The 27,873-nt window shown below is 39.6% G+C and overlaps 3 protein-coding genes across 6 annotated transcripts in view; all 3 read right to left on the bottom strand.

Moving 5' to 3' along the window:
• Nucleotides 1-6,614, bottom strand: part of trim62.1 (tripartite motif containing 62, tandem duplicate 1) — a 35,559-nt gene extending 28,945 nt beyond the window's left edge. The window contains exons 1-2 of the mRNA XM_044348056.1: nucleotides 6,511-6,614; nucleotides 4,215-4,768 (exon numbers count right to left, since the gene is read on the bottom strand). Of these exons, the coding sequence (XP_044203991.1) occupies nucleotides 4,215-4,622 (408 nt within the window). The 5' untranslated portion in view covers nucleotides 4,623-4,768; nucleotides 6,511-6,614. The remainder of the gene's footprint in view (nucleotides 1-4,214; nucleotides 4,769-6,510) is intronic.
• A 1,083-nt stretch (nucleotides 6,615-7,697) lies between these two features.
• tnfrsf1b (tumor necrosis factor receptor superfamily, member 1B) lies at nucleotides 7,698-15,866 on the bottom strand. Of its 2 annotated transcripts, none has more exons than XM_044348057.1 (9): nucleotides 13,344-15,866; nucleotides 12,746-12,848; nucleotides 10,508-10,633; nucleotides 10,234-10,398; nucleotides 9,222-9,315; nucleotides 8,951-9,144; nucleotides 8,752-8,835; nucleotides 8,504-8,559; nucleotides 7,698-8,418 (listed from the first exon to the last, which is right to left on the bottom strand). In XM_044348057.1, the coding sequence occupies exons 1-9, from the start codon at nucleotides 13,401-13,403 to the stop codon at nucleotides 7,897-7,899; spliced, it is 1,404 nt and encodes a 467-aa protein (XP_044203992.1). In that variant the 5' UTR covers nucleotides 13,404-15,866; the 3' UTR covers nucleotides 7,698-7,896. The 2 variants fall into 2 exon arrangements, with proteins under 2 accessions (XP_044203992.1, XP_044203993.1); XM_044348058.1 differs by having other exon boundaries at nucleotides 14,358-15,866.
• Nucleotides 15,867-17,415: 1,549 nt separating this feature from the next.
• On the bottom strand, nucleotides 17,416-25,675 carry LOC122980249 (migration and invasion inhibitory protein). 3 transcript variants are annotated; one of them, XM_044348061.1, is made up of 10 exons: nucleotides 25,579-25,673; nucleotides 25,365-25,479; nucleotides 23,331-23,536; nucleotides 23,004-23,109; nucleotides 22,803-22,914; nucleotides 22,617-22,696; nucleotides 22,395-22,521; nucleotides 18,004-18,100; nucleotides 17,781-17,882; nucleotides 17,416-17,634 (listed from the first exon to the last, which is right to left on the bottom strand). In XM_044348061.1, the coding sequence occupies exons 1-10, from the start codon at nucleotides 25,648-25,650 to the stop codon at nucleotides 17,500-17,502; spliced, it is 1,152 nt and encodes a 383-aa protein (XP_044203996.1). In that variant the 5' UTR covers nucleotides 25,651-25,673; the 3' UTR covers nucleotides 17,416-17,499. The 3 variants fall into 3 exon arrangements, with proteins under 3 accessions (XP_044203996.1, XP_044203995.1, XP_044203994.1); XM_044348060.1 differs by having other exon boundaries at nucleotides 25,320-25,479; nucleotides 25,579-25,672; XM_044348059.1 differs by having other exon boundaries at nucleotides 25,269-25,675.
• Nucleotides 25,676-27,873: the final 2,198 nt, after the last annotated feature.

Genomic DNA, 27,873 nt, shown 5'->3' with positions numbered 1-27,873 from the left:
CCTCATTTAATGAGTTCAAAGTAAGACTGAAAAAGTAAAAAAAAATTTCCCGACAAAAAACAGCGGATGAAGTGATTCATTTGCTTGATGCGTATTAAGAATTTGATTGCGCTTCAGTTGAAAGTTTCGATTCTCAAGAAGTTTGAAATTATTTTGCATTGAGAGGGTTTTTTTTTTTGTACGTTAGGTTTAAATTGTGTTTAATGCCATCCAGTATGATCAGTAGAATAAACCCCCTTCTAATCATAATGCGTTTGTTCTGTAGATTCTCCGCTCCCTGAAGCAAATGGCCGAGCCGCAGACAAATCCTCCTCGATCCTACCTTAATATCCTTTATGTTGTGAAATATGCGCGAGCAAGTAATTATGTGTTGGCTGAATTTTTGCCAGATGTGTGTGCGTCACCATGCAACGGTCGGGTGCTGGATGTGTTTGAGCGTTACAGATTTGGCCGCAGGAGCGTTTACGGGGATGCAAATCAGCAGGAGGTAAAGCTCTCGATGCAGCAACAAGATTCAGGGCCTGAGGTCAGCGGAGTGACATGCCAGGCTAAGGAGATTACAGCCTGCTACAGACCAACCAAAGGCTGCCCTTGTCAATGGCCACCAGCCAGCCAAACACACTGTCAACACATAGTTAAGGCGGTGGTGGCATGACATAACAGAAGTCTGTCATATTTCTGAACCCTGTGGGAATCTAGTCCGTTTGAGAATAGAAAATCAAAGGCTTTGGATACTGAAATGCGTGGTAACAGTGAGTCAAAGCTTATGTAAAATATAAGCCACGAATGCTTTCACATTGTAAAATTGTGAATTCTACTCTTCCTGATGAAATGTTTCACCAAAGTTAGTCTTTATTTCTTCAGCAAGTCTTGTTGAGATCAAGATCTCTTTTGCAAGAGAGACCCCGAGAAAAATAGAGAAACCTAAGAAGAAATTCTGACAATTTGGCCAAAACACAGCGCTTCTGAGTCATGACAGACCATGTTTTAATGTTTCTGTATTTCATCATGGTGGCCCATTAGAGGCGTTGGTTCAGGCGGCTCAGTTTTAAATAAGCGTCTACTGCAGATGTTGAAACTTCACTGTCATCCTTGTAGCGTTGATTATGAAACAAACTAACCCGTGTTCTTCTGTCTGAGGATAAAAAGGATAACAACAGGGAGGTGGAGGAGGCTCCTCTATTGGGCGATGAGGTGAGAAGATGACATGACCTAAAAGCAAACACTGCTGGGAAAATTGGAGCATAATAGCGAACCGTTATTACTCAGACATTATTTTTTTTGGACACAGACTATTAGGCAATTTAAACCAAACCACAGAAGTTATCCTTCTACTTTTTGTGAACTGAAAAAGAGTCATAATTTTCAAGAATCTCACGGATGATTAGCAATATAACGTTAACAGAGGCAAACAAGAGAACAAGATTTAAAGCAGACCCAGTTAAAGCCAATCCTGAGTGCCATGTGCCAAACTGTCAAACAATTCGATACAAAGAGGCCAAGCTTTGGCTCTCGACCTACCAAATCCTTTCCTCCTCATCTACAAACTTTCCCACCCTAGAAAAACACTCAGGTTCATTTTAAAGATGCCATCAAGCTGGCAGTGCATGTGCCTCTCTGGCCTAGATGGTCACAACACTGGAGCTGATTGCAGTTACACTTTAACACATCGTCACCATGTTATTGTTGGCACTTCAGTTAAGCATTGTCGAGCCTCGTGTTAAAAGGGAAGTTTGCGTCTGCGGGCACAGCTCTCACACATTTGTTCCTATCTGACACACAGCTCCTGTCTGCTCACTGGAAAGAAAAAAGGAACAATAATGAACCTTGTTCAAACAAGTGAGAGAATAAAGTTACAACAGACGCGTTCGTAAACATGAACTTTGTGATCTGAAATGACATAATAGAAAATAACTGTAACACCATCTGCAACCTTGTTCTGATGTTTTTCTTTGTAAGGATAAGAAATTACGTAACAAACCCACAAACCCCACTTGTAGATCTTAAAAGGCGAGTACGCCAAGCTCATCATGGGACATGGTTGCTTCCAATGGGTCCCTCTGTGTACGCATACTGTACTCCCTTTCAGTATTGTAGATCTGGGAAGCCTCCAAAGCTCCTGCCAGAGTACAAAATGCCAGACTTCCGCCTTGAAAAGAGCTCCAAGCAAAGGGACAAGCTGCTGTCCAAGAAAAAAGAAACGTCTTGTGCTGGGCCTAATTACTTCTGCTCCAAGATTATACAGTTTTGACCTTTCTCAGGCTTCCAGCACAGAGCCTGATTGGAAATTAAGGAGGACACCATTGATGTTCACAGTGGTGTTAATTATATTTAATGCAGAACACAGAAGGGCACAGCTGCTCTATACCACCCACCAACCGCCTGACTATGTTTACATGCAATCTATTAATTTAATCTGTTGAACTTGTCTTTCATTCCAAGTTTTAATCCTTTATTCTCTCCTCACAAACACGTCAGTGGATTTAATTGGTGACTATTCAATTAAAACATTAAAGAAAATTTCTTGTAAAAGCCGATAACAATTTACAGCAGTTGACTGATTTTCCATTTAATCTCATTTGTTCATGTTAGTCTTGTTAGTCACTTATTGGTTAGTCCAAACCAATAAGTGAGTAACATATCTGTTCTGTGAATTAATGTCTAGTCGACATAAAAGCTGCAGTAGCGGCTGCTTTGTTTTTCATGATGATCTAAGAAATATCTCGATTTAAGAGTTCTTATCATTGTAAATTGACTTGCATGTATATAATCTCATCCAAACTTGTTGCTATTTTTGAGGCTGTCTTTCCTGTTGCCATATTTCTGGCTCTGGCATATGAAGACAATGTCCCTTAGCCTAAATCCATCTTACAAAGCTCTGATTGATTCAGCCATCAGGGAGCACGACACTAACCAATTTGAATCACTGAAAAATCTGAGATGCCAGCAGCCTCCAAGGTCTGCAACCAGGCTAGCGGATGTTAAGGCTGGGCGATAACATTAAATGTAATGATGTTTTTTGGCTATTTATAGTGTCGTTCAAAAAAAATAAATGACAAAAATGAATGTCAATCATCGGTTTTGTCAGATGTTTGAATCAGTTGCGGTCTCTATATAAACCTGCTCACTGACTGTGATGCAGAATGAACTTGCCAGTATCAAAGATACACTTTGAGACGGATATAAGAGGTCTCTGCAACAAGGACATAAGATAATAAAGTTGCATGTGTTTTTAAAGAGTCATTTAAAAAAAAATGTACGATACAGTAAAGATGATAGCAAAATCAAAGTTACGAATCATCAAAACTGTGAAACCAGAATCTCAGATAACATTACTGTGACATCCGATGTGGCCTTTGTTGTGGTCTGAGCTGCACTGACAATGATGATGAGTATAAACCCCCCCAAAGATTCAGTGGCACAGTTGAGTGTTAACCATCAACACTTTTCTTATCAGAAAGCTCCCTCGTCTGCCAAGAAAACTGGAAACCAAATGTTGTTTTTTTTTTTCTATGTTACATACAACAGATGTGAACATCTCCATTGGTAACAGCAGACACAAGAAACAAGACAGACGATATAAAATTAGACAGGAATGTGTTTCTGTGCGTACTGGAACGAAGGAGGAACAGGATTAGGAGCTTTGTTTCACAGTTATTGGATTTTAGCTCTGTGGGAATGGAATTATCCAAACACTGAGAGGAAAGTAAACACTGAACCATTCCTGCTAATGTGGAAAATATGACTCATTGTGAATACATAGGACACATTAAAATAAGCTTCATAAGAAGTTTGTATCATCAAAGTCTCTGTCAAGAAATATTCTTATAATCGATCATTGAGGGATTTCTTTTACATCTGCTCATGCGCTTGAGTTCCTTGCTGAGTCAAGATCTCTTTACTCAAACAAACCACGTTTCTCATTTGTATAAAACATAATTTAAACACTTGGATGTTTTGTCTATGTGATAAATGATGTGAAGGAACTTTACAGAAGCAACCACTGGACATAAGATGCTCATGAGCAAAGAATTAAACCCCATCAGTGGAGCCGCTCCGTGGCAGTAGAGGACTGAGGCTGAGCTGTCTGGGCAGCTCGCACGGGGTGAACGAGTGCAACTGGCTGAGTGTGATGCCTGGTGCTGATGGGCTTTAAGAAAATGTCAGCCTCACCCTTGCTAATGAGCTGTCAAAGTGTGTGTACTAGAACTGACCTGTATCTCCTCGTAAGCCTCGTCAATGGTGGTCACTTGGTGCTGCTCGTGTAGCGCTGGTTCGTCACAGAAAAAGCACACAAGGCTTTTGTCGGTGAGGCAGAAGAGCTTGACCTTCTCGTGGTCCTTGCAGGGATAGGAGCTCCTCTGGGCGTTAAGGATGGCGTCCAGCGGGAAGGCCGAGTAGCGCTCCACAATGTTGGATAACTTGAGGCTCGGCGAGAGGAGAGGATCGGTGAAGGTCCTGCGGCACTCAGGGCAGTCCCGCGCTCCGTGAGGCTCCTGTCTGCTCCAATGCTCGGTGATACACTTTCGGCAGAAGTAGTGCTCGCAGCCAAAGCTGACCGGGTCCTGGTAAATGCTGAGGCAGATGGAACAGAGGAGCTCGTCCTTCAGACAGCAAGCCATTTGCAAAGACGGAGACTGAGCGGCATCTACGAGGGCAGTGCTTTGGAGCTGAGTGTACTTGGTTTAATCTTCAGCTGAGTGGTTCACTGCCATGTGGGAGTTGACTGACAAAACTCAGGAATCTTGGAACTTCACCTTTATTGTCTCTGTTAGAATATATTAAATAACAACAATGAGATGTCAGTAATCTGTGATTAGAAAGTACCATCACCCCTGCATGATCTAATACATTTATAACAAAGAAATCATTGACAGCGGCAAATTCTTTGGTTATACATTAACACAATGATCTCCAATGTGTGCCCATTTTCCTTATAGTCTTCCTCACAGAGATTTCCATGAGCTGTCATACAGCTAACAATTTATTATCGATTCATTTGTCAATTATTTTCTTGATTTATCAATTAGTTGTTTGGTATATAAAATGGCAGAAAATGACAAAAAATGTTGATCACTGTTTCCCAGAGCCTAAGCCGACGTCCTCAAATGTCTATTTTTTTCCCTGACCAACAGTCCACAATGCAAAGATATTCAATTTACTGTCATAGAGGACTAAAGAAACCAGGACATGTTCACAGTTAAGAATCTGGAATCAGAAATTTGGAGATTTTCTTAAAAATGACTCAAAACCATGAATCGATTGAAAAAATAGTTAACAATTAATTTAATATGTAATTAATGGTCTAATGGTTGCAGCTCTAGTTTAATTGATAAATCAGTCAACAGAAATTTAATCAGCAACAATTTTGATAACTATATTTTTTAAGAAAAACATTCACAAGCTCCACAAATCTTAATGTCTGCTGGTTCTCTTTACCTTTTATGATAATATATTGAATATCTTTTGGTGTTGGACTGTTGGTCAAAAGAATCAAGTGATTTGAGGATGTCATCATGGGCAGTTTTCACTATTATTATTAGTCTTTATTAAACAAGGACCATGCATAAAAAACATTCATCTCAAAATGAGAAAAGATGATTTAAGCCAGATTTAGCTATTACCTAATTTCCATCAATTTCCATCATTACCTTCTAACATTTTATACACCTAACCACTAATCAATTCAGAAAATAATCATCAGATTAACGATTAATGAAAATGATTGTTAGTTGCAGCCCTATTTGAAAGCACTATTGCTCGGGGAACACTTGTGCTATTGATCAAATCACCTTAAAAACAAGCACAAACTTAAAGATGACAGAGTAAAGAACCTGCAAAACGTCCCATGTTGCTCTTCTAACCTTTAAAAATTAAACTCCATTTTAATGCCATTTCATTTAGCTGTCACCAGAGAACAGATGCAATCCAGTTCCGCTTTGCTTCCTCTACACCTGCAAAAACACCTGCACACGTTCGAGATGCTTTTTTTTTTTTTATCAAAACACATTTCAACCTTGCTGCATCCCTTTTTACACCCTCATTGTGGAGGATCTTTTCATTTCCAGAGCTGACAGTCTGCACCAACCAACAGGCAAACACCTGCAGCAGTATTATCTCCGGTGCTGTCTTCCAACATGCTTTCCTTTTAAATTCCCCTTTCAGGAGAGTTTCAGCAGCCCGGACTGAGCTGTCTAAATCTTCCTATCAACCACAAACTATCGAGTCAACATCTACAGATTAGCGTACATGCTATTTAATTGGCTTGCTCCACCTTGCTTGCTAGCTGGATTTGTAAACATAACCGACCAGAACCACGACACCAGCAGCCACAGTGGGAGGATGAGAGGGGACAGACACACACAAAAAAGGGGGCAAAACACTAATTTCATATGCTAAACATTAAAACAGGTGAATTCGGGGAAGGCATATGAATCGTAAAGGTATCTTCATATGACAATTAATAATCTAAGGAAAGGATAAAACGGAGAAAAAAATCCTTCAACTCACCAGTGACTCTGCGGCGACATCAGCGGCTCCAGAGCAAGTCTCTTCCAGGAAGGAGAGCAACACACAGCGGCAACAGACGAAACCAATTGTTTTGAACGATGGGGGGGGGGGGGTTATCGAAAGCAAAAATGTTTACAGGATAACAGCAGTCCGTCTATGGATACGACGTGAGAAGAATTTGAGTCAATCAATATTTGATGTATTGTTTTAAGTGATTTTTTAGTGAATACGAGACGTAAAAAATAAAATAAAATTTGGAAGTTGTGTCCCCCTCTAATAATGGAATGACTCAGACCCCCCCAGCTCTCCCCCGCTCTCCCGGTTTTCCTTGCATCGCTGTTTTGCTACATTGATTGCAACAAACAAACACACCAAAATACACCGATTGCAACTTAATCCGTATGTGAAACTGTTTAATTTGAAAACAAGTGTAGGAGTTGCCATCAACATGGACTGTCACTGTTCAAAGAGACGTCTTTACGAGCCGAGCGACAGCGGTGGTCAGAGGCTGCAGTGTCTGCTTTCAACCAGCAGGTGTCAGGTCAGGAGCGTCCGCAGAAAACTCCCCAGTATTTCCAGTTTACATGCGGTGAGCAAATATTCATGACATACACCCATTAAACTAATCACTCACTCATCCATCTGACGGAGCTTCCTTACAAGAATTATGGGAAAATCACAGGTTTTTTTTTTTTTTTTTTTTTTTTTTTTAACCAATTTAACACATGTAGTTCAGTTTAATCATCATGAGGAGAACTGAAACCAGTTGTATGTTCTATCAGGAAGGGGGGGAAAGGCCTGAATTATAAAGTGGGGGTGTGGAGTTTAATCAAAGATGGTTTTGAGTTGCATTATGGGAATTGTAGGATCTAGCATATCTGGAGCTTGAGCCATACTGGAGACTAAAAGTCAGGATATCTGGGGCTCTGCTGCACCAGTTCTGACCATTCTTTTGTTTAACATGTCTCTTTTGAGTCCACTAACTTCATAAAAGTGCAATACTAAATTGCTGGAGTTTTCCTTTCATAAAAGGTCTATAGTTTTTGTGTATTTTGTCTTTAAAATGATGTGTACATGTATGACACCAATTTAGAGTCACATAGGCTACATGTTTTGTATGTAACTTACGCAGTACTTTTTCCCACCCATCCCCCACAGGTCCTTTTAAAATTTATAACAACTCGATATCAGTGAAAATACAATATTCACATGTTTATTTACACAGTACTATTTATACATATAAACACACAAAGTGGAGGTTGATCTGTCATTTCATTAGTATGTTTCTTGTCATGAAACATACTACACTTACAAGTGCTTTTGTCAGTCAGAAATATTATTTTAAATGTTGTATCATTATAGAAAGAAGGTGTTGATGCAGGCGACTCATGTACTGTAACTAGTGCTCTCCTGCACTGACATCAGCGACTGCTTGCCGGCTTCTTGCTGTGGGATACATGAGCACTCTTCTTCCTCTCCAAAGGGGAGTTTAGGGTCTGTCTGCATGACGCATGAGTCTGTGGGTATGACGGATGATGTCTTGCTAGACCCGTTTCCAATGTGGAAAGTGATGTTGACGTTGACTTGGGGACTGGGGGTCACGGGGCTGATGATCTGCGGGCTTGTGGACTGAAAGGAGGACTCTGTTGGGATACTGGGCTGTGGTGTGATAGGCTCAGTGTTGGACATTAAGGTCATGGGCTCCGACAGAGCAGAGTAAGGATTGTCAAGGGCTAGGGTGGATTGCAAAGGGCTGATAGACTCGTGGCTGCTGCAGCCATCTGTTCTGGTTAAAGTGTCAGTATTGCTGCTACACTGACTGAGGTCATTGCCGTCTTCCACTTTCTCCAGCAGACACTGTTGTTCTGCCGTGGTAACTGTGAATGAAGTCAGCTGAGTTTGATTGATCTGCAGTTAAAAGAAGTGAAAAGTTAAATTCTCAGTATTTTATATGGCAACAACTACTGTACACTCAGAAAACAGGACAACTCACTTCATCACCACTTTGACAGTTTCCGTTTGCATCTACTTTAGGAAATCTTGCTGTGTCTAGGAAAAAAAGCAGATTGAACATGCATAAACAGTGAGTAATGCAGTCATGACAACAATATCAGATGCTGATATAGACACTTTTTATCGTCATTATGACTCCTTATAATCAAATTGAGATGTTGATGTAATCATAGCTTTTCCAAAAAAACAAGAACATGATTAATGCACTTTTTTGTAGGCTACATTTACCTTTATTCCGGATTGCTTTACGAATGCACCGCCAAATAATGATGATAATCAAAAGTAAAATGATCACAGTGGTGATGACTGCAACTAACAGATAAACAGACACAACACAGTGGCAGAAAGAAATACATGTCAAAACACTGATTAGAGCTCACGTATTTCTTATTATGACTGCTTAGAAACACCAAATCGGTTGCTGTACCCAGTTTATTGTCAGTTTCTGTACTTAGGGATGGGCTTTTTGTTGGGTAGGACATATCAGTTCTCCTCATCCCTGGACTTGAAGTTGTGTACGCAGGCTCACTTGTTGAGGTCTGAGGCTGTGTGCTGGCCCCCGATTCACACACTGTGTCTGAGGTAGTGTTGCCTGTTTGGACAACAGCCCTCCCATGACAGCTGGAGAGAAACACAGAGAGAGGTGAAATATCTGCACTCCAAACAGCTGAATACAGGTATGTCCGCACTTCACTCACTTTGTATGAGGCCGACAGGGGTCCGTGTAGGAGACTGTGTCAGAGAACGTCCCGGCAGGGCACGGTTCACACTTCACATCTTTGTTTGCTTTCCCTGAAAACCACACCGAAACAAGTTTGATTTTTACTTACATTTCACTACTGCATCATATTTAATTTTAACTTAATGATACACACTGTAACATGGCATATTTTGGATTAGCCTAATACATAAGTTTGATAGTGTACAGTGGTTTTTATTTAATATGCCAGATTTGACACTGTAAGTTTGATTGTATGTTTATTACAGAAATATAGAAATATTGATTGACCTTTGCAACATGAATACACTCACCGAACACTTTATTAGGAACATCTGTGTAATCTAATGTAATCCAATAGAGCAACTCTGCCGTAAATTCTACTTTTATGAAGCTTATACATTTTCAGGGTTTTTTGACATTGTCGGAAAGGTGATAATTCTACTTTATGTTTATTATTGAGGTCGTAGTGCGTGGCGGTGGTGTACTGGGGTGCATTACATTGAAAACTGTTCCTAATATTTTGTCCACCCTGTTAATATACATGAGGGGGGTCAAACTGTAATTACTTTGTTGACACGTGTAATTTTCAATAAATATAGGGCCCCCCTCGAAAACAAGATGGCGGATATTAACAATTTTAAATACAATAGGTCTGCAATTAACAATTATTTTCATTTTTGATTAATCTGCAGATTATTTTCTTTATGAATTGTTTTGTCTATAAAATGTCAAAAAAAAAATTAGTGAAATATGGCAGTTATCATTTCTTTGAGTCCAAAATTCAAAGATATTCAGTATTCTATCATATATGACACATTAAAGTTTAAAATCCCCACATCCAAGAAGTTGCAACCAGCAAAAGTAACGATTATTATTATTGTTATTATAGTGAAGAAGATACGTTTCCGGGCATCTACTAGTCATTGACTGTATGTATCAATGAACATGGTGAAATGTGGTGAAATGGTGAAAAATAGTAGATGCTGCACCTGACACAGAGACTCCAAAACCGGCATTGCATTCAGTGTACTTCTGACATTCGCTGCATTGTTCATTGCTTTCATCAAATCCCATGAAGCAATACATCCCAGGCTGGCACACACAGTTGGAATTTGCAGTAGAGGAGCAATTCTGGGCTGGCTGCAGACCTTTTACTGGTTATACACAGAAAAGTATAGTTCAATTGCAGGGGCAGTGATGTGTAAAAACAATAAATAAAAGCTGCATTTTTATAACATAGAGATTTAAAGTGCAGCTACTGACTTGTTTTGCATTTGGAACAGGAGAAGCAGTTCGGACTATAGTTCCAGTCCGTGATGTACCGGCCCTTTGGACATGATTCACACTCAGTCTCTTCAGATTCAGAGCACTTCTTTTTCAGTCGCTGTCCTGTTATAAAAAGATACATGAATAAATCCATGTTAGTCACTTTTAATGCATTTCATAATAGCATATAGTCAACTATAATAATCCACTAGAAACACAAACAATTCAATACATTTCAGTATTACTAAAATATACTACTTGGTGCTTACCTCACTCTATAGTACAGGAGTATAGTACATACACAATAATACACAATTATACAAAACAATTAACTCAAAACTGAGTGGGAGAGAAACAGTAAGCAGGCACATGAGATCAAGTTATTGCTTGAGCACACCAGGAATTTTTACAGCCCAAATCGTTATAAGAAGATTGGGAAGGGGTGGGGATGACATCTGATTAAAAAGCTTTAAAAAGGAAACTCACATGGGACCATGTCTACACTAATGCGGGCAACGTGTCTGCATTTCTGCTCTTCATGAGCTCCAACTTTGCATGTTGCACTGGTGGCCACCCCAAGATCACTGATGTCGCAGCAGGTGCTTTTTAAAACCAAAACACTTTCGTCTGTACTTTTCATCTCTGTTCAGAGTCTGGAGAGTGGTGCATTTTTAAACATTTTAAAACCAAAAACACAAGAGCAAAAGTGGTTTATCTGCTCTAATGCAAGCTGCAATTGTTACCATGTCTGATATACCTACAGTAGCAACTGAGCATTAGCCTCAACACCAAGGAGCACAACATAAACCATGTACCATGTTCTATTAGGCTACAGTTTGTGTTAAAAAAAAGGCCACTTCACGACTAGCACATCCACTCAGTAGTATTTGCCCACTGTATGAAGGCTGACCCTGGAAGCTACCAGAGTTTAGGGTGACATCCAGGTCACTCCCAGTCAGGGTTAGCTGAGATAGCGGTATGTTTGCCAAACAAATCCTCATATTAAAAGCCTTTCTTGTGTAACATTTAAAGTGAAACATACAGTTTCAAAATTCGAACAAGTTTATAAGCAGCCAAACAAGATTATGTTGTAACAAAATGTCAGTCAGATCTTAGTTGTCAACGTCACACTACATAGTAGCATTGTCAATGAACTCATGGAGTTAACATTTAATTAGAGAGTTAAAGGACCAATGTGTAGGATTTAGTGGCATCTAGTGGTGAGGTTGCAGATTGCAACCAACTGATAACCTCTCCCCTCCCCTTCTCCTTCCAAGTATGTAGGCGAACCTACAGTGGCCTCGAAACTCATGAAAAATGCAAAAGGCCCTCTCTAGAACCAGTGTTTGGTTTGTCCATTCTAGGCTACTGTAGAAACATGGCGGTGCAACATGGAGGGCTCCATAGAAGAGGACCTGCTCCCTATGTAGGTATAAAGGGCTCATTCTAAGGCAACGAAAACACGATTCTTATTTTCAGGTGATTATATACTAATCAAAACATACTTATGAATATTCCCCGAATCCTACACACTGGTACTTTAACTACAGCTGATCAGCTGAAATGTCAAACCTGCTTTTCTCTACCTCTGTCCGAAAAATATTACAAAAATTACTAAGGATTTTGAGCCACCATTGCCATTGTTAATTACATATGTGCCATGTGAGAATGAAACATTTGACAAACGTAGCAACAGTAATTGAACAATGTATAGTGAACTGTACTGAGTGAGACATTTTACAGTTCAAAAATAAACTTGTCAGTGCTATGATAGAAAAACATGTAATGATAACACTGTTTCTAACTACCTCTAATCTATTTTGGTATTTCTGTGGTGCATTTTCTCTTATACTGTCAAATATACCGATACTGATACAGTATATATCTGCTCAGACGATATAATAGCCCGGCCAATTTATCAGTCTAGCTCTACTTTAAAGTAGTAATTTTTCTAAAGTGAATAGTGTGCATAGTAAGCTCAGGGTGGCATCACATTTCTTGTCTCATGAGCCAAGTAAATAGCAGCTGAAAAATGTCTTTAGCTACAGTAAGTGTTATAATCTTCTTTCACACCTCCACGCCCAAGCTTTTACCAACTTGTGTCAAGACTTGTGCCACCAATTTTTTTTTTTTTTACTGTGTATGGAGTCAGCTTTGTCTTTCAGTACATTATGCACCTGAGTGTTGGTATGAGTGGGTGTCATCTAAGAAACTTTAAAAATTGTTAGATCTTACCAGGGGGGCACTTCTTGCAACACAGGTGGGAATATTCTGGCACATACTCTCTTACCGAGTCGTTACACTTTCCATCTGACCTTTGATAGGGCACAGACCAAACCTAATGGGAAAGAAAGAATATAGTGAAGGGCAACTCATCTTCTGCTGTCCAGATGAGGGATTGAGAACATTACAGTCTTTTCTTGTAACCCACTGGTATACATGAACCTCATTAAAACGGCTGCAGTTTCAAGGTAAATTGAGTCATTTTGATATGAGTTACATGGAAAATATTTGCATCCCACTTTTGTTACAGTCAGACACGCTCCTTTGAAATGCACTTTCTCTGAGGTAAACCAAAAATCTACAACTCCATCAATCAGTCAGTAAATGTAGTAATTTTAAAGTCAACAGTTTAGTCATTAACTTACAAAGGAAAACAGATAAGTTGACCAGTGACTGATAAAGTGTTTTTGCTTGGTTAAACAGAAGCTTGAAATAGTACCGGGCTACCCACACCTGAGCCCACTTTTTCGCTTCTGGTAATGCTGCTGGCCTGAGCTGCAGACACAGTCAAACAGGTACCTATTGTTCTGAATTTGAGGAGGCATATCACCTTTATCTCTCCTCTCTGTGGGGCCCTCCAAAATCCTTGGACTCGGGGCACTGCACACATGCATCAATGCAGTCATTCACGCACAACCTCTCTCTTTCTCTCTCAATACAGCTCGCACACAGTATTGATGTGCTGGAGGAAGTCATGACAAAGTGTGATTCACACACCTGTCCTGCGCTAAAGACGTGAAACCAGTTCACCGCAGTGCCCTCCGATGACAAGCAAAAGTTAAAATATGCTGACAGCAGCAGGTTATTTCTCGAATTACAGGAAACAGAGGCGGCAACCCAGAAGCCCTCGGCTCAGGAGCGCACAGTGTGACCACTGGTAGCACGGGGTGTGACGATGAAGACAAGCTTCTGTGAAAACTTCATGTTCTTAATTACCGGCAGTATGTCACAGAGAACATTCTGTTGTTTCCTTTTTCTCTTGGCTGTATGCCCAAACAAACTCACCATTTTCAAGAGAAATTCACAGTAATACTGGAAGTAAAAATCATTTCCTGACTGGCTGCTTTAACAGTGAGATATTCACCTTGAAACTGCATTAGATGCCAAACAACTGAAACCAAATATTCATACAGGTCCATCACACCACAACTATGTGTTAAATCTTTTTCTACTGTAATGTATCATTTTTACACTAAGGACAAAACTGATATTGATGTAGAAAAGAACATTTTTAAGAAGCGTTTTACAAGAAATGAGAAATTCCTGTTTTGGCTCCATGCCAGGGTACAAAGATAGCCGGACTATGAAAAACATGTATAAAAGCGAGGAAAAAACTTTCAGCTATATGACACAAAAATCATTTAACACATTTTTAAATGCTGATTTTGAATGTACTTTATAGTTGTAATGTTTAACTTCACACTCACTCGTGACATTGTTTAACCTCACACAAGTGTATATTATCTCTGAGCAGTGCGTTGGTCACACCCGCTGATATCCAACCTGTCCGATGTCCCGAGCAACACCATGCATAACAGACTCACAGTCAACACACAGGGCTTACCTTGGTAACGTGGACATTCAGCAGAACCAGTAGTACCAGTATGTCCTTCATTGCTTCTTTAAAGCAAATTGTAGAATGTAGAGAATAAAGTTACCAGCGTGTGAACTGTACTGTTCATTTTACAAAGGCGGGCCGGCAGTCTGTGCAAGACAGGAGCAATTTCCTTGAACTGAGCCGAGTGCTTGGAGGAGGAGGAAGGAAACAAGCGAGCAGTGTCTAACCCACATTTACTCATCTGCTGCGAATAACCAGTATGAGGTTTAGATGAGGTTCAAATCCGATGCTGTATTTCCACATGTTAGACAGCTGATACTGTATAAACAACAGAAAAATACTATAAATGTGTTTTTGGTTGACTTGTAGCTAATTAGAGGAAAGAACAGTGCCTGTGAAGTGTGAAACCCCCTTGGAAATTTTCATGCTTTCCAACATTGAATCAAAGGGGATTTAATGTGGCTTTTGACAGTGGTCAACAAAATGACACATAAATAACAAAGTGAAAACAGATCTCTACAAAGGGATCTACCAATTACAAACTAATTACAAATGTAAAATACAAAATACTTGCACAGGTACTCAACACCGTCAATAGAACAAGCCAGTCATCTCTGGTGTTGCCAACTGGTTTTTAGAAGTCATGTTATTAATTAAATTGAGATCACCTGTGTGTTATCAAAGGGTTTCAGTCTGGAAACCTGGTCTCAGCATTTCAGTCTTTAGTAGAAATGTAAAGACCCTACATGACTAGAAGTTATCCCCTATGTTTTGCTCATAAATTAACTTAAAAAAGTATGGAAGCTGTGTAGAAAATTGAAACCATGTGAAAATGAGCTATTTCTACCTGCTGCCCTCCGTATGTTTATTTGATTTGGGTGATTTGGTGGGAAATATACAGCGCCGGCTTTGTGTCACAAAATGAAGCCATTTCCAAAGCAGGATGTAGATTTCCTCTTGTTTATATGCTGACAGGCCCACGCATAATGTAGTCCCAGAGTGTCCTCTGTAACAATACTTGTTTTAGTTAGAACAGGATTTGAATCATAAAGATAACGAAATCATTTACTCAGTGCGTAGTTAAAATGAATTGATCTGTGCCTGTTTCTGTGCAGTGGCAGGATATTGTGTCAGTCAGTTACACAACTGCAGTCTTTTTGTTTTGTTTCACATTTACCTTAGTGATTACAGTAACAAGTATCTCCTCTAGGTGCAAAAGTACATCTCTGACTGCTAGATTTTGTCACTGAAGCTTACAACTTCATCCCCGACCTTAATCTCCCGGTGGAGACGCGGGAATGAAATCATACAAATGTGAAAGAAAATTTTTTACCGTTCTGTAGTCTAAACATGGCTTCTCATTATTCAGTGTCGGTACTGTACTGATATTGTGCCCACTTTAGTGCCCCTATGCCTCACTTTTCTTCCTGTCTGAGAGATTGACATTTCAGAATAAAGTTTCCCCTCCCACATCCTTAACATGTCTGTACATAATGTACAGCAGTCACAGCTCTGACTGTAGTCCATTGTGGTCCTGTCATGGTTTGTCTTTACAGTGTCATTCTGAGGTCATTCTAATCACAGTATTAACTGTGAACTATTTTAACCACACAAGTCCATGTTTGAGCCAATTTACTGCAGATATCTTTTACCGTCCTTTGCTGCTGAGTAATTTACAAAGTGCAGCGTAATGTCAGATTTTTAAATGAGACTGATTTACATATGGACACAAATGACCTGCTTTTGATGTGGACTTTTCAAATCAAATTTTCAATCAGTCTATTATCTGAAAACAGCAAGAGCACATATGATGACACAGTGATGGCTTATCCGTGTCAAGCAAGTTTCAAATCCTGTGTAGATTTCCACATTGTGTGAAGAAGAAACCAATGACAACACTTCTATCAGCCTCTGATATCTGCTGAGTCCACAGTGAATTACATGTTACTTACAAAGATCTGTAGGAGCTTTAAGCTGACTTGAATCACTGCAACAAAGCGTCATAATGGCCGTCTAATGAAAGTGAGAAGAGCATAAAAAACAAGCAAAAAAAAAGAAGAGAAGATTTGAAGATATAAAAGACCACAACAGTCTGTGATAAAAGTCACATGTAGTATCTTAAAGCCTCATTGAACACCAGACTTTTCTCACTAAGCCCACATCAGCTCTAAGATAACTATCATCAGACTGTCTGCTGGATGAAAAGTAAACCAGAAAAAAAAAGCTGTTTGTAGTACGTAAAAGTATTACTGCTCAAACACAATACAGGACAACCGAAACTAAAACAAAACCGTAGATATTGTTGTTGTTTTCATTCCACTGATTGTTCTAAACACACCCTAATACACTGTTTTGATACTACTTCAATGTCAGTGTGCAAACGATACAAACTGGAAAAACCATAGTGTCATAGGTGGGATCACTACAGTATTTGACATTAAGCAAAAGTGGTTGTGGTTTCCTGTGAATTGCAACCTCTGTACAGTACATACGTTGTAGCCTTTGCTGCTGCAGTTGTTCACAGTCCTGCAGTAAGGAAGTATCAGAGGAAGTTAAAAACAGAAGTATGCATGGGCCTGGGAGCCAAAGTAAACAACTGGAAAGAGAAACATAAACTGGTGTCTGAGCAACAGAGATGGTTTGAAACAACTTCCCAAATGTGGGCGAAATTTACAAAGCAAACACAAATTTAACCTTTGTTATGAAATCTGCATGTCTTAATGTCTTCAATTTCCACTGTGGTGTCATCCACAAACCTGCTGACAGTCACATGTGGGGTGTCATTAATTCAAATGAAGAACTCAAATATAGCTCCTGTCAAACTGAAATATGCTGCTCCATCTTGTAAATCGTTTCCATGTTACTGGACTCACGTTACGTTCAATCTCTGACTCAATTCATTCCACTTAAAACAGATGATCTCATATTTCAAATGAATCTATTTAAGATCAGGCACTTCAGAAGAAACCATTGTTTCACATTGAAAAATCTAATTTGAGAAAACATATTTAAACATTATAGAAAAGCATTATTGAGATAAAGCTTGTACAAAAAAGAAATAGAATTAAAACATGAACAAAAAAAATATTTTTTGGGTGATGCTACACAGTGTTTCTGTTGCAATAATCTAGAAATAGAAGATGCTTTGTCAGCACACAGGGTGAGATGTGCTTCTCAGTTTTCTTCTGAGTGAGGAGTGTTGAAAGTTGTGACGAGCCAAACGAGACACATCTGGGATCTGGTCAGGGTGCTGGTTTCTGGACACTTTGGGTGCAGAGAGATCCTGAAAAATAATTTGAGAATTGTTCCACTTATTTCCTCAAAAGACTCAACCCATAATATTCTTTGTTGTTTTTACAGGACCTTATCAGTCACATTTCCGTCATTATACTACTTTGTTTTCCTTTGAGATACAATAGCAAGTCTCACCTCCAGGTCCTTGTTTTTCATATTCAGACTGCTCCGCAGATCAAGGCTGGTGGGTGGCGACAGGGTGCTCTGAACTGTGTTTGACCACCCTGACAGACAGTGCTGGACAAGAGCAGAGAGAGCCACAAAGATTGAAGCAGCTTGTAGTACATGAATAAAAGTTAATTTATACATAGAGGTGTTAACAAATCGTGTGGGTTTTCTCATTTGAACACTCACTCACCGATGGTAACCCCAAACTATCAGAAGGATCAAAGCTGCATCGCCGGTGAGCTTTGTACCTGTAAGGTGGCAAGAGGGTGGAGCGAGGGATGCTAACCCTTAGAAGAGGAAAGAGGAAAATTAATAAGACACTATATGACACTATGCTCCGAGACCACGGTGATTGTGAAGTGCCACTACAGACAAAGCACAAATCTTCTGAGCAAACATACCCACTCAAATCTGAACTGAAGGGATGGAAAATAGGAACAATCTAAGAGCCCAATATGGTTGATCCACTTTATTTTAAGTTGCACATTATATTATTTTTAAATGCAGCCCTTATTTTAGGCTACTCAAAATGAGAAAATAACACTTATTTACTATTAGAGTACTTATTATTCCTAACATCTGTGTATAATAGAATGTTAGTTTCTTTCATGTTGTTGGTGTATATACTCATTCACACCTCACATCAACTGTATTCATTTTCTATGTGTGGGAGTAGCTGAACACTAAAAACAACCTGTAGAGATAGTGAGTTTGTCAATATGAGTGAATCCTTTCACTTTACATGTAGTGACTTTATACATCAATATAAAAAAGAGATTAGATAAACTTTATCAAAATGAAAATTACTATTAATTTTTGTTACTTTAAATAGATTCCTACAATTCCTTAGAGGATGACCGCACCCTTGTTGACAACAGAGATGAGCCTAAGATTAATCATTTTCATTGGAAATGAGAGGATGACTAACACACAGAGCCTAGAGCCCTTAGATTTGTGATGCAATATCATCCAGCCAAAGCACTTCTTCAACCCCTGTTCTTAGTAGGACACAGTTGTGGACAGCTGCCAAAGGGAGAATTAGCAACAAACAGCCCCAACAACCAAGTGTGCAGCTGAAGAACATATTTGCTCCATTGTTGCAGGAACCTGGATCTCTGTCTGATGATCTGGATTTCCTCTCACCTTCACACAGCAGGGTAAGGCCTGAGAGTAAATCTGAAAGTAAAAGGCTACAGGGAAAGCTGACGACTAGGCCTCAATCTCTGATTGTGGGAAACTTTACTGTAAAAGATGTAAGAAGCATGTGCAGTAAGAACATCAAAATACTCTGCTTTCCCAAGGGGCTGCACATCCAACGGTGAAAAGCATCGGTGCACATAGGGTCTGAAGTACTGAAACAAAACTTTACTGATCTGACACACTCAGCTCTTTGAATGCTGAGGTGTTTATGAAAGGGCCTCTACCACCAGTCAGAAGAGGAGTTGAGAGTTTCAGCAGATTGTTGGCACCGAACACGTGGCTCTCAACTGCATCTACCATCCATTCAGTGCATTTTATTCACAATTTCAACTTTTTTCGGGGACCACAGACATCTTTTTAAGGCAGACGGACTTTGCCTTAACAAGTCAGGAGTAAAACTGTTCACCTGTAACCTATTGCGTCACCCATCTGCCAAGGACAACACAAGAGGAATCAAAACAGGAGGAAGACATAACACAGCACAGCAGAAACCTTGAACAAGAGCCACCTAAGCCCCCGTCTGAAGAGACCTTTAAACAATAGTTATCAGAGCCAAGAGGAGGAGTCTCCACCCCCTGTCACCAACAACCGCTTGTGAGGATTCAGCTTTTTCACCCCCCTCCCAACCCCATCCAGGTCATCGTCCTCTCCAGTCACCCTTTCTCCCTCCTCCCCCTTCTTGGAGTTCACTGGAAGAGCTGGTCACTGCCAGGGCCAAACATATCCCCTGCCTTACTCTCATTTTCTCTCTAAACTCCACCAGTTTTGACACAATCCTCACAGCCACGATGCCCCCTCCCCCATCCAAACAAGATGGGATCTTGTCTTGCTCAATTCCTGTCTTGATAGGCGATAGAAAAAGAATGATGAATCTGCTAAGAAACAGGAAGCACTCATCCGGTTCTGCAGTCTTATCAAAGTTGGCATCCATGACTTGTCAGCCACAGTCTGATGCAAAAAAACTGGTAAGATAATGCTTTTAACACACTAAATCTAGCTTTATTAAACATCAGGTCTTTCTCAGGAAAAACATTTTTAAATCAATGATTGTATTATCAAGCACAACTAAAACTTAGTTAGACCAAGATAACATTTACTTCTTATGGAATCAGCCCCTCCCAACTTCAGTTTTATGAGTTAAGTTAGAGTGCAAAAGAAATAAGGTGAAGTTGCCAATTTGTCTAATGATTCCCTCCAATGCAAGAAGATATCTTATGGAAATTTTGGTATGTGGCTCTTCAGCTGGATTCCTCCTCTCGAGCTATGTTCCTAAATATCTACAGGCCACCTAAATACTGTGCAACCTTTTTTGATGACTTTGCTGAACTGCTGTCTATGTTGACTTCGACTGTGTGGTTATTTTTGGTGATTTTAACTTCCGTGTTGACAGCCGCCAGCACAGAGGAACTACAGAGTTGTGCTGTGTTCTATGGACTGGCTCAGCATATGATGCGGCCCACACTCAACGAGGGGCACTGTCTGGACTTGTGGACTTGAGTCTGAAGATTTCTAAGATTGCGGTGACTGATGTTGCTCTTTTTGATCATTCCTGTGTTTTCTTTGAGAGCACTATCTCTGTGCACGCAAATGTTTAAACATAGGTCGTCACTGAAAACACTAGAGAAATATTTTCTCTTCCACACCCACCCTCTCTTACGTCTCAGTCAATGAGCTTGTAGATAATTTCAACTCTAAAATGACAAATGTTACTGATGCCATTGCACCCACTAAGGTGAAGGTGGTCTCTGGTAAGAAAAGATATCCATGGAAAAATGCCACACTGGTCAGAATAGAAAAAAGAGAGTGTCAAAAAACTGAATGCAGGTGGGGAAAAAAAGTCTCAAGGTTCATTATGACATCTATAAAGAGAGACAGCGCATTTATAATTTGGAACTGAGAAATGCAAGGTGATCCTTCTTCTGTGACATCATCGCCAAAAACAATAATGCATGTACCTTGGTTGCTCCTGTCAACAGGCTAACAAACCCTCCTGTCAGTAGTCTCCGAACTTCTGTCCACCAGGGCCTGCGATCAATTTGCATCCCTCTTCCCTGACAAAATTCACAAAACTCAACTGGTTTGAGTCCTACTTAAAGAACAGGGACTACTTTGTGTCTATAGGTAATTACACATCTGAGCAGATAAAAACGACCCATGGAGTTCCTCAAGGTTCCATTTTGGGGCCTCTTCTGTTCAACATCTACATGCTCCCACTAGCTCAGATTATGGAAAACAACAAAATATGTCACCATAATTATGCAGACAACACACAAATATAACTATATAACCAGGGGACTATGGTCCAATACAAGCACTAAGTAAGTGCATGGAACAAATCAATGATTGGATGTGCCAGAATTTTCTTCAATTAAACAAAGACAAAACTGAAGTAATTGTTTTTGGAGCCAATGATGAATGATTCAAATTCAGTGCCCAGCTTCAATTGACAATGTTTAAAACCACAAACCAAGCCAGAAATCTTGGTATTGTCATGGTCTCAGACCTGAATTTCAACAGCCACATTAAGACAATTACAAAGTCAGCCTACTATCACCTGAAGAATATACCAAGGATTAAAGGACTTATGTCTCAGCAGGATTTGGAAAAACTTGTCCATGCATTTATCTTCTGTAAATTCGACTACTGTAACAGTGTCTTTACAGGTTTCCCTAAAAAAAAATCAATCAAACAACTGCAGCTGAATCAGAATACTGCTCCTCAAGTCCTCACTAAGACCAAGGAAGTGGATCATATCACTCCAGTTCTTAGATCTTTACACTGGCTTCCTGTCTGTCAAAGAATTGATTTTGCAACACTGCGGTTGGCTAATAAAGAGCTGAATGGTTTGGGGCCAAAATACATTTCTGATGTTCTACTACGTCATGAACCATCCAGACCTCTCAGATTGTCTGCTTTCTGTTCCTAAAGTCAAAACTATACATGGAGAGGCAGCGTTCAGAAGACTTTTCTGTTTGCCGCTGCCTTTTATTAAATCAAATAACTATTCATTTCTCACACTGCACTGTAATATTTATTCTTGTAATTTATCTCTTATTCTATTTTAGCTTGTTTTTATTTTCTGTTCTCTTAGCTCTTTAATGACTGTCTTTAATTGTATTCAAATGTCTTTTTATGGTGTTTCTTTTGCACTTTATCTCCATGCTTTTAATGTTTTATGTAAAACACCTTGAATTGACTTGTTGCTGAAATGTGCTATATAAATAAAACTGAGCATTGCTTTAGTTCAGGCAAACCACCAAGTCAAGCTCAGCTCACAAACCCAGCTACATCAGCTGATGGCTCAGCTGATTCCCCATACATGTATATAGTCTTAGATCATAGATGGCCAGAGATTGCAGTTTAAGTTCACATCATCATTACCTGATGAGAGCTGGGTCAGCTGTAGTGTGAAGGTGGGAGGATTTATGTTTTTTGCACACAGGACAGCACTCCTCAGAGTGAAGCGGGACCGGGAACAGTCTGCTGTTAATCCTGTAAGAGAACGTACCTGCACAAAAAGTGAATGAGCAGAGATTATAATTATTTGAGCTGTCACAAAAAGACAAGAGAGTGTAGCTTATTCAAATGAATGACTCCTCTTACACTGATGAGTGTCCGTGTTAGCCTCTGGGCTATCCTTGTCTTTTAACAGCGGCAAGACTGAATGGTTCTCCTCAGAAAATCTATAACAAGAGCCAATTGATAGTCTTTTAATGAAGCAGTCATCAGTCACAGGTAAACCTGACACACACAATCAGCCGCAGGTGCAATCAAATGAGAGGCACTCACTCTGCTTGTGGGCTGTGGACACATTCGTCTTTATTGAGTGATCGAAACGTGCACAGATCATTGAAGAACTCGTCAGAGCGCTCTATCAAGGAGTCTTCCACATCCAGGACTCCTTATAGAGAATAGACATCATCTGTTAGTGCTCCATTAGATGACTGTGTGTATAAGAAAGAAACTGGCAGAGAGACCAATAAGGTGCACCTGCTATCCAGTCATATCCAAGTAAAGGCTGCAAATGATGTCTGTCTGAGGCAGGTATCTCTTCACATTCATCAGACTGAAATGTTACTCGACTCGACGCCTCTCTCTACAGAAACAAACAAGTGGTGCACAGTATTAGTGATCAGCAGTTTGGGATGAATCATTCCTTTAAGCCAACCAGTTTGGACAATGCTGCTGACTATGAGATAACAAAGATTTGGGGAACAAGGTCAGAGTAGGGCTGATGTTTTACTCAACATCATACAATTAAATACAAACAAATTGGAGACAAACTTGAGTCAATAATCCTGTGTTTCTTTGGCTTACCTGTTCTTTGCTGTGATTTACTAGGCAGGACTTTGTGCTGAATGGCCTTGTGTCTTGTAGCCTGTCACAGTGGACTCGGGTTTGTCCGCTGCAGTCTCTGTGTGACGAATACTCTGCTGTGTGTTCAGCAGTTCCTCCTCTGTGTTTGAATGTCAAAGATGGTGTTGAAATAGTTGCCTGGAAGCCTGTTTGTCTCCCATGTGGATCTGATGGAGACAGAGAGACAGTGATTTCTGCATCAGCAATTCAAGGATTATTTTATTTGTCACATTCACACCACAGAATGTATAGTGAAATGTAAAGTGAAGACTCTGCACAGTACAATAAGTACAAAAACAAAATGTGCAGTATAAAAAACACAGTTAAAGGACTGAGTACGATATCAGATATCTTGTCTTGTTTGACAAAAAATCTCAACTCAAGGTCCTCATCATCTTATCATGTGACTGAATTTCCATACATAAGTTGGGTGATAACAACTAAGCTATCTCCATTTGCTGAGAAAGACCATGAGAAGCGTTTAAAAGCCCTGAACCGATTTTTTAGTGAAACCACTATCTCATCATAGTTTTATTTTCCCCAAGTCATTGGCAATGCAATAACAGTTGAAACAAAGAGTTGTTTAAAGGAGTAGTTGACCCACAGATAGTGAATCTGCTAAAACATGAATTAATCTTTTTAAGAATATTTTTAAGCAAAAAATGGCAAAATTCTCTTGCTCCAACTTCTCAAATGTGGCACAAATTCACAATTTGATGACATTTTATAGACCAAACAATTCATCAATTGATCTGGAATAAAATTCATTAATTCATTTCCAATTAAAACAATAATTTGTTGCAGCGCTAAATGCAATTACTTTGTAATTGTTATATAACTACATTTGGCTTGTTGTTTTGTACAATAATGTAATTTAAGCTGTTAAACCTGGTTATGAAACCTTGAAAAAGTTTTTTTTTTAATGTGATGTGTCTGGGTTAGGCCAAACCTGTCAAAATTGTTTTTACCAACTAACTAGGTTAGTGTAGAGATAAGAAAAAGTAAGTTAAAGACCCCCTTAAACTTCACTTTAAATGTGTTTGTATCAAACTCAGTGTTTCAAAAAAAGGGGAAAAAAGAGTGGCTGTGGGAAAGGAGGGGGCTGTGAGGAGGCAAGTATGGCAGTGGAGAGAGAGCCAGGGGAAGCTCTAACAATAATGGTATAATATGATCCTTAGCAGTTACAAAAAATAAAAGAGCATAACTGGATGGAAGTGGTCATGCCAGATATGACCAACTTGGGCCAAAACCTATTTCAGAGAGTTTGCGCCAACAACAGATGACGTAAAAAAAATATATATATATATATTGGTGTGGTTGGCCAAGTACGAAGAGGATGGACACAAGGCGTGAACTATGCCGACCCTAGGGTATATAACACAACGCCCTGAGTTGCGAAACTCAGCAATGGGTTGGTCTGTTATGATCACTGTATTGTTCTCCTTTCTTGCCTGGCATTAAAGTACATTTTTGCTGCTCAGAAACTCTGACTCCTGAGTTTTGAACAACGAAGAGAAGTTTGGCCTTGAGTTTTTTCAACAGAGACCCAGCGGAACTGATACGACAGAGGCTTCAAGTTTCCACATCATACTTCTGTAAGCTGAATACTGGACCAGGATTGGCTCCAAACTAGTTGTATCACAAATCCTGCTCATGGATCCACCCCTTAAAATCAGATTTTCAATGAGCACAGAGTAACTTTCCACTTCCAGCAGATGAATGTGAAAACAGCCTTCTAGTGTCAAACTCTGCACACACATCATTCACGGTGAAGCTCAAACATGCTACTGCACGAACAAGAAGAAAGACATATTTTTGAGTGGAGGGTGACTTTAAGAAAGCCTGGACTATTGACACAGAATGAAACACCAGCCTTATCTAGTATATTGCTAAACTAACATCTGCAGACGTGTCTTGTGCCTTTGACCTCGATATGAACAGTTTCATTACCCGCAAACCTCACGGTGGATTTGGCTAGGGCGGCCCTGACAGTACCGGGGTCTCCATTAGTCAGGGTCAACACCTCCTTAGCCTCGTCCTCTCTCTCCCTCTTGCGGCTCTGACTGCAGCAGCCGCCCGGACGCTCCAGCTTCTCTGTCTGCTGCGCCAACTGGATCAATAAATCTCTGTTACGCTCTCGCAAAACGTCCAATCGGTCTGTCGATAACATTTTTAAAAAAAGTTAATGCTTCGTTAAAAGCACGTTTACCAAACAGAGGGTGAAACAGACAAAACTTTGGGGACTTTTGTGATTTAAACGTCTCCAGCATAGCAGCTCCATAACAACGCGTTGACAACAATGATTTGATTGGCTACGAACTTCCTACCCATCATGCCTTGCAACCGTTGGAGGATTTTCTTAAAGAGACAGACACACATTTGATTTTTAGCTACAGTGCAGGATGTTGAACAACAGAGGGCGCCAGATACTAACTGTAATTAGAGATGCTGGACAGAGTTCATGCTGAGTACAGTTAACAGTGGTGGAAGACGAAGTCAAATCCTTAACTTAAGTAAAAGCAGAAATACCACAAATTATACTTCATTAACTATAAGGTGTGGTCTTCTATAGTTTTCTAAAAAAAAAACAACAACCCCAAAACAAAACAACAACAACACTGAATTGATCTACAAGGCACAACTGTGCAACCAACAGCGGTAGAAGAAGTGCTCACATCCTTAAGTAAAAGTAGCAAAAGTCCTGCATTCAAAATCTAACTTAAGTAAAGAACATAAGTAGGTAAGTAGTAGCAGCAAGAAGTACTTTACCATCAATACATTATTAAAATATTAATACTGATCTATGTACATGTAAGCAGCATTTTAAAGTTGTCAATTTAGAGCTAATCTTAACAATCCATACTGTTGTGTAGTCTGACCTATAACAGTGCTATTTTATTAAGATGATCACATGTTTTACATATAAAATATTGACCTGAAAGGTAGATGAAGCTGTCAAATAAATGTAGTGGAGTAGAAAGTACAATATTTTCCTCTGAAATGTAGTGGAGTGGAAGTATAAAGTAGCATCAAATGGAAATACTAAAGTAAAATACAATACCTCAAAATTTTACTTAAATACAGTACTTGAGTTAAAATACTTAGTTAATTTCCACCACTGGTAACTAAAGCCTAAAATAGACCTCTGCTATAGACTGCTGTAAATACCCAACTAATGCACCAGATCTGTGGTTGAAAGTAGTCCTCAATAAACACGTATTTCCTTCCGTTTGAGTAATGTTTGCTAAAAAGAACAGCTGTTTTAAGAAATTATTTTGTCTTTTTCATAAGTGAATATATGTGTAACCCATTTTTAAACATTTATGTCTTCAGTAGGTAAAACTTGGGAGAAGGACTAATCCATCATTGGTTTTGGTCTTTTTATGAGATTTCTTGACAATATCAAAAATATAAATTAGCACCAGAATATTTTCCTCTGAAATATAGGGAAGTAGAGGCATCAAATGGAAATACTCAAATAAAGTACTTCAAAACTGTCCTTAAGTCTAGTACTTGAGTATCATTTCCACCACTGGTTTATAGAGGAAAACCACAATTTATAATGTAAAAAATAACAAATGTCTATGTACAAGATTTTGTTTATTTATCCGTCTTGTTATGTCAAATTCATGAAGCCCCTCAAAAAGAAAAGTTGAGGGAATTGTCTTAAAGAATTGGACAGAAAAGAAACTAAATCTAACCAAAAAGGAAACCAAATGACTAAAAATACAGTATACAAGGAAACTGGAAGTCAAGTAAATACAAGATGGTCAGCTGAAGACATAATAAGCCTTCAAAGGTTAGTTGAGTCTAAACAGTACCACTACAGTTCCATAAAGAAGAGGGACAAAGTACTCCCATGAAAACCATATAAGGTAGAGAGGAACTTTCGTTTTGCATGAGCACTTACCACAGCAGCTAAGAAATTACATTTATGCCTTCCATGACACACAGGAGCCTGGAGATTACAAACAGGAATACTGTTACGCCACTGACAGAAATTTTGTCTTGTGGTGGACATCGTGGTGCGGGAAACCATTTTGACATCCCCAGCTGCTGTGTGTGCAGAATATGAGATAAATACCCTGACCCAAATATCCAGTACACTGGTTTCATAGCAGCCGTGTGTTATAATTAGTGTGGTTGCTGCAGCCACCACACTCCCGATCTCTCCTAATTCATTTTGTGACCAATTTAGCTTAAAACGGTGAGAGGTATATGGGAACAAGCCTGTAAAATTATACTTGCTTAGAGATTTGCAGCATGGAGAGACGCACTCTCTACTATCCAGCTGTGCACCCTACAAGGAGATAAATGCAGCTTTACCTTCACATGGTAGAAAACTACTAAAATCCACTTCAGAGTCTGACACTCTCCTTGTCAGGACGGAGCACACAGGTCGTTTGAGAGGGAACTCAAACTGAGCAAACTTGAAATGTCAGACGAGAAGTTCACTAATCCCCCATATGCAGGATCTTTAAGTGACAGCAGATTCTAGACAGTG

This window comes from Thunnus albacares, chromosome 4 (genome assembly GCF_914725855.1).
Source record: "Thunnus albacares chromosome 4, fThuAlb1.1, whole genome shotgun sequence".
Lineage (NCBI taxonomy): Eukaryota > Metazoa > Chordata > Actinopteri > Scombriformes > Scombridae > Thunnus > Thunnus albacares.
This window is presented reverse-complemented; position numbering and strand designations above follow the sequence as displayed.

Bases quoted from the DNA above. Each gene is read 5' to 3' on its own strand.
- tnfrsf1b (XM_044348057.1), bottom strand. From the start codon at position 13,403: ATGTGTGCAGTGCCCCGAGTCCAAGGATTTTGGAGGGCCCCACAGAGA. The intron at 8,836-8,950 runs GTACAGCAACCG...TTTATCTGTTAG, and splicing joins AGAAACTGACAATAAACTGG to TTGCAGTCATCACCACTGTG. The intron at 8,419-8,503 runs GTGAGTTGTCCT...TTTTAACTGCAG, and splicing joins ACTGTCAAAGTGGTGATGAA to ATCAATCAAACTCAGCTGAC.
- LOC122980249 (XM_044348059.1), bottom strand. From the start codon at position 25,539: ATGTTATCGACAGACCGATTGGACGTTTTGCGAGAGCGTAACAGAGAT. The intron at 23,110-23,330 runs GTAAGCCAAAGA...TTGTTTCTGTAG, and splicing joins TAAATCACAGCAAAGAACAG to AGAGAGGCGTCGAGTCGAGT. The intron at 17,635-17,780 runs GTGAGACTTGCT...ATTATTTTTCAG, and splicing joins TGAAAAACAAGGACCTGGAG to GATCTCTCTGCACCCAAAGT.